The 14,250-nt window shown below is 36.5% G+C and overlaps 1 protein-coding gene, 1 long non-coding RNA gene and 1 other non-coding gene across 3 annotated transcripts; 1 reads left to right on the top strand and 2 right to left on the bottom strand.

The window, feature by feature from the left end:
• The first annotated feature begins 447 nt into the window (after positions 1-447).
• TAF5 (TBP-associated factor 5) lies at positions 448-5,666 on the top strand. Its single transcript, XM_021965331.2, has 19 exons — positions 448-724; positions 1,024-1,105; positions 1,189-1,267; positions 1,410-1,507; positions 1,593-1,649; positions 1,756-1,843; positions 1,928-2,037; positions 2,380-2,487; positions 2,692-2,843; positions 3,357-3,467; positions 3,549-3,618; positions 3,697-3,736; positions 3,835-3,996; positions 4,091-4,167; positions 4,346-4,462; positions 4,615-4,880; positions 4,958-5,053; positions 5,143-5,218; positions 5,314-5,666. The coding sequence occupies exons 1-19, from the start codon at positions 546-548 to the stop codon at positions 5,365-5,367; spliced, it is 2,022 nt and encodes a 673-aa protein (XP_021821023.1). The 5' UTR covers positions 448-545; the 3' UTR covers positions 5,368-5,666.
• A 420-nt stretch (positions 5,667-6,086) lies between these two features.
• Positions 6,087-6,170, bottom strand: TRNAL-CAA (transfer RNA leucine (anticodon CAA)). Its single transcript has one exon. It is a non-coding gene; the product is annotated as a tRNA-Leu (tRNA).
• Positions 6,171-6,772: 602 nt separating this feature from the next.
• Positions 6,773-11,853, bottom strand: LOC110762556 (uncharacterized). Its single transcript, XR_002527567.2, has 4 exons — positions 10,057-11,853; positions 9,719-9,802; positions 7,485-7,537; positions 6,773-7,159 (listed from the first exon to the last, which is right to left on the bottom strand). It is a non-coding gene; the product is annotated as an uncharacterized LOC110762556 (long non-coding RNA).
• Between the last annotated feature and the right edge of the window lie 2,397 nt (positions 11,854-14,250).

The following is a 14,250-nucleotide window of genomic DNA, read 5'->3' as shown; positions in this document are numbered from 1 at the left end:
TGGTTTCTTACACACACGCACATACTAACAAGGTGTCATGGGGGTTGGAACATGAGACAACAGGTCTGCAAGTCAATGCCCTTTTTCCATTGGGCTATACCCCATTGGCAAAACAACCGGCCACACAATTACGCAAGAATTCTATCGTAAGGGTGATGCCCTATCTCTTAATTATTGGATCAAATTGGTTAGGATGATCCAGCGGTTAATAAATAGGAGCTCACCTAAGGGCCATAACACCCTCACTAGTAATTTGAAATTTGGGCCATGATCCTCACTCTCAAACATAAGGTCCATCCCAATTAAATATTAAATCAATTATGAATTTGTTAGGCCCAAATAATAGTAAATCACTCCATACTGTCCAGAAACTGTTGGGCCCAAAGTGTGTGGGCTTTGAGGTGCTAACCATTACAAAGACCGGGAACTGAAGGGCACGACAGGGACTGAGTCACTACTGTACGAGGGGTTTCCGTTTCATTTTCGAACAGAGATTTTGCTCGACTGCAAGTAGTCTAGAGAGAGAGAGAGGGAGAGGTGAGGCAATGGACGAGGAGAGCGTACGGAAATTTGTGGCCGCATACCTGAAGAAGAAAGGGTTCAAGCAAACGGAGAACGCTTTCCAGGAAGAACTTAACAAAAACACCAACAACTCTTCGTCTCCAATCTCTTTCAATTCCCAATTTGAACCCGACGTCGCAAAGCACATCCTCTCCTTCTCCGAGTACTCTCTCTCTTGATTTTTTTTTTTTTTGGGTCCTAAGGTTATTTGTAACACTTGCGGGGTTTAGCTGCAGTATTTATGTACGCTTCTGATATATGGAATTTGAATTTAGGAGCTAAAGTTTTAGAATTTGAATGGAAACTGTACAAAAAGAAAAGAAAAGTAGAGTTTGGAAGTTGAATTGTTATTCCATTAGTTTTGAAGCCTCATTGTCATTGCTTATGTTTATGTTTGTTCAGCCTAGTCTCCTTCATTAGAGGTTGCTTTTAATTCTGTAGTTGATATTCTCTGTTTTACAGATTTGAGGATGGTCCTGCAAAGTATCAAGATGGATATGCCAAATTGAGGTCTTGGACTTATAGTTCACTAGATTTGTACAGGGTAACTTGTTTTTTTGAGTTCACTTGTGTTCTTTAATATTTTATGTTTTTGGTGTTCTTAAATTATCTTATTTGTGTATGCAGCATGAGTTACTTCGTGTTCTTTATCCGGTATTTATTCATTGTTTCATGGATCTGGTTGCAAAAGGTCATGTTCAAGAAGGTATGTCTCTTAATTCTTGCCTTTCTTTGTGCCAAGTTTCTTATAGTAAAACGGCAACTATCGCTTATGTTTTTACGTGATTATGGTTGATGTCTTACTTAGTGTCTTGAATTTTATACTTCATTATTTTTTATATTACCAGCTCGGACATTTTTCAATAGCTTCCGTGAAGACCATGAAATGATGCACCTACGAGATCTACAGAAGTTGGAGGGAGTTCTATCTCCTTCTCATTTGCAGGTGTTTACTTCCAGAACACTAACTTTTGCATTTCTGATTTATGAGTTCATCAGTACAAAGTTCTCATCACTATGTTGTTATTCAGGAGATGGAATTTGCTCATTCTCTCAGGCAGAGCAAAGTGAACATAAAGATTTGCCAGGTAATATTCTGGTTATTCTTTTGTTTTTTGTTTTTTGGTAGGCTGGTGTGTATATAATACTATATATAGCTGAAAAACTTTATTCTTTGGTAAATTATCTTTCCAGTACTCCTATGAGCTTCTGCTGCAGTTTCTACACAAGTCACAATCCACCACAATGCTCGGGATTATCAATGAGCATATCAACTTCCAAGGTAAATCAGTTTGACTTCTGGTTGCAAGGGTGATATGTTTACATAAGAACGTATCTGTATATGTATATTTTATTGGTTTTTCAGTTTCTCCTGGACAACCCAGCTCAATTTCTGATGATGCTGAGTCTGTAACACTTACTGGAAGCAGCCAGGATTCAGCTAATCAGATAAACCAGAAGGAAATACATTGGGGGGTGAGTCAGTAGTGCTGATGAGTTACTATATATTGTGTATGTCAAATTGCTTATTGTGCTTATTTGAATTCCTCTGCTGAATATGAATAATCCAAAAGCTGCACAAAGATTGCTTAAACAATTAAATTATGGACTTATTTAGTTGCATATTGGAAGTAACTGATTGCTTTCAAAAGCTAAACTTCCTTTGCTTGTGTTTTTGGACTAAAATGTTACCCAAAACTGCTGGTTTATATTTTAACATTAAATTTTATTTATTAAAAATAACAGGTAGTTTCTTGAACACATGCAGAATCATGTTTAGTTGCCTGAATTTTTGTGTCAATCATATATTTGTTGTAGTTGCTCGAAGATTCTTTTGAAGAACGTTTGGAAAAGGCAGGGGGCTTGCTTTTAGAGTCTGAAAAAGCAGAAGGGGAAACCAAAGAAGGGGACTGGGATGAGAATAAGGTGCATCCTCTAACAGTTTCATAGCTTCAAAATATAAAATTTTGAAGTAATATGCTTGTAATTTGTAACTGTTGAGTGTTGACTGATATATAAGTGGTTTCCTTTTCTTTCTTTCTTTTTTCAAATTTAAGTTTTATAAAAATATATATAACTTCCAAGGTATGGAGAACTGTCATTGACTTCTCTTGTCTGTTTTTTGTTCAGAAAAAATCAATTGAAGGAGCTAAACAAGGTTCTTCAATCAAAAAGTTAAAAAAGGACAAGGCTGCTGGTGCAACGGGCAAAAATGCACGCCCTGAGGCAACCCCTGTCGCTACAGCACCAAGAGTCAAAGCAGAGCTTACTTTGCCAGTAATGTAGTTTCTGGGATCCCTTTCCCTCCCTTTCTTTTGAATTTGGATGTAGCTATCAGTAGAAACTACATTGTACATTGAGTTCCACGATACTAAGGTGCCAAATAGTTTAAATGGGTCTAATTAAAATAGAAGTCGGTACAAGTTGAGATCAATCGAAATAGATAGCTTGACTTTATTTAAGTACTTTCAGTTCCATGCAAAGCTACTACATATATCAAATTTTAGGTTGAACGAAAGGAAGTTGATGTTTTCAACTACACCGGCATGTGAAGTTTTGATTGATTATATTATCTGACGAATATAACTCTCATTGCACGGGGTTATCTGAATTATACCTTAGAGTAGAAGCCAGCTATGGATTATTAGATTCTTAATACTTTTTAGATAATCTTTTCTTAAGTGAAGCCTTTCGCATGATTTGATTTTGGGTTCATGTTCTAGGTATAGGAAACTATTGGTTCATGCTTAAGATCCTATACAGGTTACCAACTAATATTTTGCTGATTGCTTCAGTCCGACAGAGGTTGAACAGTCTATTCTTGAAGACTTGAGAAACCGTGTACAATTGAGTAGTGCTGCTCTCCCATCCGTCAGCTTTTATACATTTATTAACACACACAATGGGTAATGCCCTTGACTTCTCCGATCAACAATGAGTTCCATTTTCCAGTCCATTACTTATCTTTTTGTTCCACAATTTTCTAGTTTAAACTGTGCATCTATATCCCATGATGGATCCTTGGTTGCTGGTGGATTTTCAGACTCATCACTGAAGGTTTCATCTTATCTTTTTACTTCCCTGTTGTGCATATTGTTTTTCAAGCATGTGCTAACGAGAAGCATTCTTCAACAGGTATGGGATATGGCAAAGATTGGGCAACAAGGTGTTGATTGTAAGTCTCAATAAAGTTCAGTTTTTATGTGAAGATTTTCTTTCATGTTCTTGACATATGCAAATATGCAATTATATTAAACAATGCTTGTGCTGCAGCTTTGCAGGGTGAGAATGGAACCACTTCAAGTGAACAAGTTCTTGGGTCAAATGGTGGAAAAAGACCATATACTTTGTTTCAGGGTCATTCAGGGCCAGTTTATTCAGCTACTTTCAATCCTCTTGGAGATTTTATACTTTCCTCTTCAGCAGACTCAACTGGTAGGTTGTCCTAAACTGCTCTCTCTCTCTCTCTCTCTCTCTGTGTTCCGATAAACTAATTAATGACAGTAAGAAACACATTGCTATGCTGCAGTTCGGTTGTGGAGCACAAAACTAAATGCAAATCTTGTTTGCTACAAGGGTCATAATTACCCTGTGTGGGATGTTCAGGTATATTTTCTGGAGTGAACTTGACATATCCACATTCCATTCTCATTTTCTAGCAACGAATTTTAGATCTTCATTTCCTGTCACATGGGATGCATTTTCTTGCCTAAATCTCCACTTCAATGTACCTCTTTTAATCTTATGATTCTCCTCCAATGGTATGTCTTGTCTTCTTGTGCAGTTTAGTCCTGTAGGCCACTATTTTGCAAGTGCTTCACATGATCGAACAGCAAGGATTTGGTCTATGGACAAAATACAGCCTTTGAGAATAATGGCAGGGCACTTATCTGATGTTGATGTCAGTAACTCTCTCTCCCCCCCCCCCCACTAGATAGCAATGTGTATGAAAATGAGATTATTGCTGTAATCTATTCAAACTTATAGCTTCCTTCAGAACTTGTGCTGTAATCCTTCCAACCAATACTAATGAGTTGATAATTGTTATTCTAGTGTGTACAATGGCATGCCAACTGCAACTACATTGCCACTGGTTCTAGTGACAAAACAGTTCGATTGTGGGACGTACAGACTGGAGAGTGTGTCCGAATATTCATCGGTCACAGGAGTATGGTTTTGTCTCTGGCAATGTCACCTGATGGTCGGTACATGGCTTCTGGTGATGAAGATGGCGCAATCATGATGTGGGACCTTTCAAGCGGCCGCTGTGTTACACCTCTGACAGGTCACACCTCATGCGTGTGGACACTTGCTTTTAGGTGGATCATCTTTTTGTTCTCTTAGCATAATTTTCATTGTCTAGAAATCTGTCTAAACTATTATCCTTGATATTCAGTGGTGAAGGTTCGCTTCTTGCTTCGGGGTCTGCTGATTGCACTGTAAAACTATGGGACGTAACTGCAAGTACAAAGTTGCCAAAAACTGAAGAAAAGTGAGTGCTCTTTTAAGCGGGAAAGGTAGTTTCTTTTTTAGGAGTTTCCTTGAACAAAGAGATTTCACTAACATGATGTTTTTTATCAGCAAAAGTGGAAATACCAGCAGACTGAGATCATTGAAGACTTTACCAACCAAGTGTACCCCTGTCTACTCGTTACGGGTAAATGCACAAATTGTCAATAATAATAACTTATCATTTTTAATAAATATAAAGAGAATTATTCACTTTATGTTGGGATTTTGTTCTGGGTGCAGTTTTCTCGAAGAAACCTTCTATTTGCTGCCGGGGTTCTCTCAAAAACTGTATAAATTACACTCACTCCAGGCTTGATCTAACCCACTGTCTTTCGCATAAAACCCTGCATCACGCCAAGTCTCGCAACCTGCTCGTCTAATGCTGCTCGGTGCTGGTCAGTCAGGCACCGTGTGAGTCATGAGACATAGAGAGATTGTAACAGTTACTGCTTAACTTAATGGTGAACAATCTTTTTTGGATCGATATTGCATCAAGTGTATTTTCATGTTCAATCTCTTACACGACAATGCTCAAGTAAATGATGACGAAGAACTCGCTTTCCGCGCTCTTGTAATACGGAATTGATCTTTTACACTTGTATGCATACCCTTGAAGTGATCTGTTAATCCTTGGCCCAAAAAAAAAAACCAAAGAACCAAAAAAATAGCCAGGTAGAGTTTCCATGGCTGCCCATACGGTTCTAAGTAAGGAATGAGAATCAAATATTTTATATGAAAAAAAGGTCAGAATATTTACTAGCAACTCATAATTTCCCAATTACTCCCAACCTCTAATTTAACAAGCAATTCTGAAATTTTCAATTTTGTTTTTGTTTGGATGTGGCGGTGATTTCTTTTTGTTGGCAACAACGGATACTGGTTTATTTTTGATTTGAAATAATACATTTTAAAAAAAAAACCCACCTGATTTTCAAGTTTCATTTTGGGCTCGGGAACTCATATCCAAAGAGTCTTTTGGGGTCATAAGAAAAAAAAATATAGAGAAAAGAAATTGTCAGAAGTGGGATTTGAACCCACGCCCTCGTTAGAGGACCAGAACTTGAGTCTGGCGCCTTAGACCACTCGGCCATCCTGACTACATTATATTACGTCTGTTCTGCACACTTTTGGCTAAATATACATTCAAATTCTCAGGTGGATCTGCCATATCAAAGGATGGAAAATCAAACCTAGGATTTCGGGTACAAAAGTAAATAATTATAGCCCCTTATCGGGTACAAAAGTAAATCACTATAGGTTTGATAATCAAACCTAGGACTTCGGGTACCAAAGTAAATAATTATAGCCCCTTATCGGGTACAAAAGTAAATCACTATAGGCCCCTTACCGGCTATAGAGTTCCAGTACTGAGAATCTCAGTAGGTTGGTCACACATACAAATCTCTACTCGCCGATGTGACGGTGACACTCAAAATAATGGAATAATTTTTATTCCGGTACCAATCTCTACTTGCCTATAACAAGCCCCACCAAGATTCTCTCACTGCTTGCGTACACCTAATGCTCTCATGGTACACCCATCCACAGTCATTTTTGTACTTTGTGCAGTAGTTACATAAATAAACTCGATCAGTAGATTGATCAGCACAGTCTGCATGCATGCTCATATTACTTTGGACCCAGGTGGTCGGAGACAAACAACCTTAATAATCAAAGAAATTACTTGACTTTCAGACAAGAAAAAAAACCCAACAGAACAACATTTTTTAAGGGCGCTTCTTATATATATATATTCAATAGGTAGTGGCAACAAAAAGAGAAGAAGAAATCACTACATATTCAATGAAGGCCAACTTTCTGCACATTACTGTTTCCTTGCTTCTAAAACAGAAAGAAAAACCACCTCCAAAAGCGAATTTCTTCACAAATAAAAATCAAAATAGATATAAAAACAAACTGTGCTTTTACATTACAGCTAATGATTTATAGACGAACTGTTTATAAAGATATTGTTTTGACTTCATCCGCTGCTAGAGACTAGAGCTAGCTCCAAGGTTAACGACGTCCCAACAGCACAAGGTGATTATTATTGATGATCAATCATCGACAGCACGGCGATAATATCCTGCAACATTTTCACAACATTTCCGATTATGGTTCAAAATCATCATATAATTAAACAGCTCCTGATTAAAACCCTTCCATCAATTGTAACAATTAGCAAAACCAAATTAATATGAAAACATCTTAACATGGGGACATGAAGGAATTTGGTTTTCCCCATTTTTCTTTCACTTTGGAAAAGCATCACAATGATATAAGTGACCGGGAATTATATACATGAGGACAGCAGAAACAAATATCTCTGTATATGTATTATTTTTTATATATTTCATTTCTAATTTACTCTCACAGCTCAAAATTCCACTTCCTTAACACAAAAGCCTTACCCAGGATTGTATAATGCAGGAAGTTTCCAATAGAGGATCTTGAATATAATTCTCTGAAAAATAAAACACCAATCTACAGAAATTAAAGACAAAATAAACTTAAGTATAGGTTCTTGACTAACAAACAAGAAATAGGAGTATAACAATTTATTCCTAATGCCAAAACCTCATAATTAAGTGATTCCAAAAGTTCCCTTCCATTGCTATATGTGTATTCCATCCTATTTTCCCACATATATATATATATTCTTAACCTAAAAACCAAACAAACTTCGACAAAACATATATACTCTTACAACTGATTTATCTGATCTTCACGTTGTTTGCCTAAAAGCTTTTGGTTGTGGAAGTAGAAAAACTAGCTAGCGAGGTTCAAATCTTAACGATTGTTAGTAAACGACATTCTAAGCATTACCTACATTGTATCCATATATTATACCAAAGAGAATTGACCAACCTCTTTAGGCAATCATTAGCTCATGAATAGGGAAATAAAACAAGAATTTAGCAAGAACAAATAGTAAGATGACTTCGCTAGATCTTATGTTTAATTTTGAGTTTGAAATTTTAAGAAAGCTAGATTGCTTTCCTCTTTAATTTCTTCCCAGTAGATTCTACCTTATTAATTCCCATCTAGAGCTTGCTATAATATTTCTTGCAATCATTTCTAGCTCCTCAAATTACTTGTTTAGTAACTCTAGCACGATAAGTACTGTAAGAGAAGTCATAAAAATAATTTACTTTGTTAAAAATGCATATGATAAAGACCAATGAATTCACCACAGGAACAATCAATCAAAATATCACACATAGAATAGTGATTCCGAATCAACCAATTCGGATTCATTGAATTGTTTCAGAACCCTATAATATTATAAAACACTAGTCACAAACTACCTTTTGGTTTTTTTTTTTTTAACAATAAGAGATTTTAAAAAGATATAGATAATCATCAAATCAATATCTCATGCACGCAACAACCAAGCAAATAGAACAAAAGATCATCAGAAATGGAGACATGTAGTCCTTATAATCTTTTTCTAGGTCGGTGGGGCTTTCTTGTTTGTTTACGCGGTGTGGTTGCTTCAGATCAATCCCCAAGGTTTGAGCTGCTGCCTTCAGTAAGTACATATCATGTGTGTAATGGTGGCACATAAACGCAGCAAAATGGTCCAGTGGTCATCGCAGACAAAGTACATCGTGGTTGTAAATAGGAGCATAGTACCACCAAAGGTTCAACCCCCAAAATTGGACCTTGATGCCAGTACCATGTTATTGGGATGGTGAGCCAAATAGTACACAAGGAACACAACAAACCCAATAGGAAGTGAAGCCAAAATCTCTTTTTTTTTTTTGGTACTTCGGAAGCATCTCAATCACATGAGGAAAAGATAAAAGATTATCTGCTCTCCCCCCTTACTAAATTTTGAATTTTACTAGCTTAGCTACAAGTTAACTTTAACGACATATTCACAAAACATGTCCTCCAAGGGAAAATTAAAGGGGGAGCTGATCGTGGCCTTAATAGTTAGAAGCCTAGAAACTAAGGGGGTCGAACTCCATCATATGCCTCACATGCGCACGGCAAGTTAGTTAAATCTGGTATCCATTTGCTAGAAAAAGTTCACTGAATCATGCCTTCATAGCACTGAAAAAGTGTGAATGAGTGCTTGTGTTTGGTATAAACGTGACTCTATAACTTCCTTTCAAAAATTATACACAAAATAGTCCTCTTCAAGCTTGCACACCCAACTACTAATAAAAATATTTTGTTCCTATGGCCCAGACTGAAGTCTGTTGTCTATAAAAGAGAATTTTAAAACCAGATGCAATGCATCACAGCTTAGAAGAACGTCAGAGAAAAGAACAATGACCTCACATCACATAATGTCTAGATACATGAAAATTATAATGGCAAAGAAAATTGCTAACATGAAAGATATGCAACATGGTTTCTTTAAAAAAAAAAATTCTACCACCATCATACAAATTATATTATTATTATTATTATTATTATGGAGATACCGAGTACAAGAAAGAATTTAGGCCTTCCAATGGCAAGCCACTAAAAATGGGTTCATTTATATAGCAATTTCACGATTACACTCCATTGCAACTTTAATTTAGACCCACAAGCACAACCAGTGCCCAACCAGATGTAATAAGGAATATTATTACATGACATAATTCTGAAATTAATTAAGTAATTAAGATCCATGCCCAAAACAACTCACCAGTCTTTCTCAGTCATTATTGGTTTTCCAAAAGCCTCTTTCATCTCGAAATTAATCATCTATCTACATACGAAAAAAACTTCACTGCAAGATAAGAACGCATAGATTGAAATTATTTCATGATTGCAGCAAGTCACAGATTTGAGACTTTGGGTTAGAAATAGTTACCAGCGTCTAAGAGACACAAACATCAATAAAATCCAAATAACTAAAAAGTATATGCAATAGATCGTATACATAAAATGGTGCAACAAATGGGCTACCAGATCAGCTTTGCTCACTGTAAAAACAAATTCAAACCTGTTTGACAAGTTATCTTCTGAGAGAAGAAAACTTACACTTGATAATGTTGACGGTTCGAAAATGAATCCTTAAGCCTTCCTGCAAAATCAACTTGACAAACAAGTGACAGATAACAAAAGCAGATTCTTTTCCCTTAAATCATCACATTAAATCACAATATTTCGAGAAAATATATACACCCAAAATGTGCAGTGGGTGTGAAATTAAGTACCGGGTTCGATAAAAATCCAGATGAAAGACTAGTGATTGGAAAAAACCATTTGCAATCAAATAGTAAAAACAAGCAAAAGCAACCCTATTCGAGCAGCTAAATAGGGTTGTATAAAACCCCATAAAGAAAACATATATACATATGTATATGTATATGTATATATCCATTCGAACTAGCTTGGTAGGTGTTGCACAGTACAAGCACTAGATTCAGGTGAAGAAGAAGAAAAAAACAAATTAAGTCCAAGCAGAAGCAATTCTTGGGTCAAGAACATCGCATGCGCAGGAATTAAAAATGGAGATCAAATAGAGAATTAGAAAGACGATGAAGAATAGGAGGACCATACTAATTAAGCTAGATAGATAACGTGAATGGTCCCATTCAAAATTCCCATTCCCATGCTATAATTCTATGCTTGATTACCAGGTTTTTGCCGCTAATTTCGCACAGTAAATATCAAATATATGTGTAGCTTCGTGAAAAACACCATCAAAAGTCACGCTTTCAAGGTATTAGTTGATGCTTCGATATTATCAAACAATTTTTATATATAATATAATCATCACTTACCGATTTCAAAGTAGCAAATTAAGCATTGCTTTGAAGCCCCACAAAGGCTTTAAGATTTAAGATTTGGAGAGAGAGAGAGAGAAAATACAAGTAGTGGAAGAAACACAGGCCAGAGATGGATGAGAAGTAAATAAGAAATTAAATTAATCGGGCAGTGGAACTGGGAAGCTGACAGAAAGAGACATGAGCACGCAAAAGCAATAGCATACGCTTTATGCCAAGTGCCTCTGTGTGCTCACTCTCTTCTGTCAATTTCCATCTCTGTTCCAACCAAATTCACAACCCACGGCACAAGAAATTGAAGTCACAAATCGCAAAGTTTGATTAATAACAAAGAAATGAAGGGAGTGGAAACTGGGAGGAAAGCAAAACTAGAAAAAGGTAAACGGAAAGAAAGAGAATGATCGATATTATATGAGTCAGATCTGAGAACACAGACAGAAACCCATATAAGGAAACCTACCAAAAGCCGCAAAAATCTACGGTTCCTGCTGTTTTGGTGTAAGAGAAATCAATGGGTAAGACGTCAATGAGGATTTAGGGTTTGCTCTGCAGGCCAAGAAAGAAAAGAAATAAAAAAGAGAAACAACCTCCACAAAACCCAATACCAAAAAGCTGTGTACCCTTCTCTTCCATCTCTGTGTGTGTGTGTCTCTCTCTCTCTTCATTCACTGCTACTGCTCTTAATTATGATCTTATCTCCTTCTCCATCTCTCTCTCTCTCTCTCTCTGCATCATGCAGAAGAAGACGTACAGTTGTCGGTGACACGTTGCCAGAGAGAGAACTGACGTTTCCTGAGCAACTCCACAGTGCCGAAACGGCGACCTTTCACCCCCCGAACAACCAAATAAGGAAAGTCGTGATGACTTGATGTTTGAGCGAGAGAGAGAGAGAGAGAGAGAGAGAGAGAGGCTTTTATGTTTATGGCTTTCGTTTTGAGCATGCGGCTGCTTTCTTATCATCGTGTTTGTTGTGTTTGTGTGTGTGTGGAGGTTTTGTTGGTCTTTTGGGAAGACAATTAGACAAAGAAAGAGTCCACCAAGCCTTTTCGAGAAAAAGAAAAAAAAATCAAAGTGTTCATTAATATAAGGATTTTTTACGAGGCGGAAAATTCGAATTTTAGTGTAAAAGGAAGAATTCACTGTTCTGGACATCTGGTCTAATCCGTCCGGTAAAACGGACACTAATTAACCTAAAAGATCAACTAAAAGAGACTCTTGTGTGTGTAGTGTTGTTGAGATTTGATTGGTTGTAACGTGTGGGTGAGTTGTGATGGATTTATAGCCGTCGATTTATACGACTGGGGTTTGAGAAGATGGCCTATTCCCTGCCGTGAGATGGTGATGATGTGGTACTCTGGGGAGGAGCGTTGGGATGTCTTCTGGGAAATTGGGTCATCAAGAGACTGATGGAGACTGCGGCATTTAGGGAGACAAAGCTTTCCCTTTCCTTCTTTCGCCATGCCAACCGCCCACGTCCACCAATCACTGTTGCCTTCCACAGGGTATAACAGTCACTCCGACCAAATAAACAAACCTTTATATATTTACACCTTCACAGCTTCGTTGGCTTTCCGCTCTTACCGACACGTGCGTGGACGATTTGTAGTCGTCGATGCATTTGCCTGTGAGATTCATATTCATCACCAACTAAACAATCACTCAAGCACAAACCACCATTCTTAATTACCATTTTTTTATTTATTATAATCAAAGCATCATGTATTATATTCGATTCACATGAATAACCACAATATATATTTTAATGAGTTTGATATCATAGAGCATCTTCAACAACTAGCTTTGTGATACTAAAATAAGTGAGCCATCAATTAGCAACATATTTCTCAAACTCAGTCACTAAAATTGCAATTAATTTCTCTCTTTTAAAATTGATAAGTGAACTTTGGCTCTTCAAAACTTTTATTTTTTGTTTTATTTATTTTATTTTATTTATTTAGAATAAGCGATAATTGTATTCATAACTTAGGCATCAAAACCATCAAGCACAAGGGCATAAACTACCCAAAAAAGGTTACTACAAATGTGGAAGCATAGTAACCTCGTAGGGTTATTCTAGATACAAAGAAATACACCACAAGGTATATCTCCATTAATAAGGGCATAAAGCCAAACAAATTTCGGTATGAAAGCCGAAAGCCTAAACAAATCAAACATGGACGGCACCAAAAACTACCAATGTACTACTACAACTTTTATACTCTCACAAGTAAAAATTACAAGTAGAGGCTCAAATACAAACAGAATGCCCAACTCACAAAGAGTTGGTGTAATTATTACAACCCAAAAAATTGCAAACTAACCGAGATGACAGAAAGTAGAGTTGCTGCCATCACCACCACGAAAAACAGGAACACCATTGTTGAAGCCCAAGTTGAGGCGAAAACCGCAACCACGCAAAAACCTACAACAAAAAAACACAAAACCCACATATCTACAAAAAGAACCCAAACAACACAAAAATAAATCGCAAAACAAAGGGACAAGAGAAGGTTATAGATATTTAAAGAGACTTGAGGCAACTGAAAACTAGAGGAGAGAGCACAACCAAACCCTAAAAGGGTCAGAATCACCACAAGTTCAACCAACAAAACCAAAAGGAAGGCAAGAGAAAAAGAGCGAGGAAGAGAGAATATAGGAAATGAGAAGGAAGGAAGGGGGAGGAAAGAGGAAAGATGTCTTTCCTCACACATTCTCTCATATATAGAACTCTTTTTTTTTTTTTTATGAACACAACCTACTCCTTTCTTTTTTTTTTTCTTTTTTTCTTTTTTTTTTGAGAATTAGCAATAGATACATTGCATTGGGGAGGGGGGCACTTATCATGGAATTCGAACGGGTTACCAAGGGGGGGAAGGGGTAGGGACCTCACCACTGAGGTAAACCCCTCGATCAACACAACCTACTTTGAAAATGCTAAAAACATGCATTTTTTCTTTTCATATAATAAATGCATGGTCTTTCTTAATATGTTTTAAAACAAACCTACATTTAAAATGCTAAAATAACAAACACTGCATTAATTGAATTGAAAAGTTTGTTAGGGCACAAATTATTAAAGTAGCAAATAAAAAATTTCAAGTTGCCACATAGATTAACAAACTTCAATTTCGAGAGTTTGATTTGCTATTATTATTAGAGATACTCTAACTTTGTAATTGATCAGGAATTCGAATTTAATAATATATATATATATATTACAGACATTTTCTATTGAAATGAATGATAATATATTAAACTCACACAGACTACACGGATACTAGAACTCGAAATAAGGACCTTGCATGTGGAGCAATTACTCCAAACCACTACACTAGTGAATTCTTTGCAAAAATATATTATATTTGTGATAAGAAACAAATGAAAATATTGTATATACTATTAATTTCATTTTACACTTTAAAAAAAAATCTATATATCTATATAA

The sequence above is a fragment of the Prunus avium genome, chromosome 1, assembly GCF_965620075.1.
Source record: "Prunus avium chromosome 1, drPruAviu1.hap1.1, whole genome shotgun sequence".
NCBI lineage: Eukaryota > Viridiplantae > Streptophyta > Magnoliopsida > Rosales > Rosaceae > Prunus > Prunus avium.
This window is presented reverse-complemented; position numbering and strand designations above follow the sequence as displayed.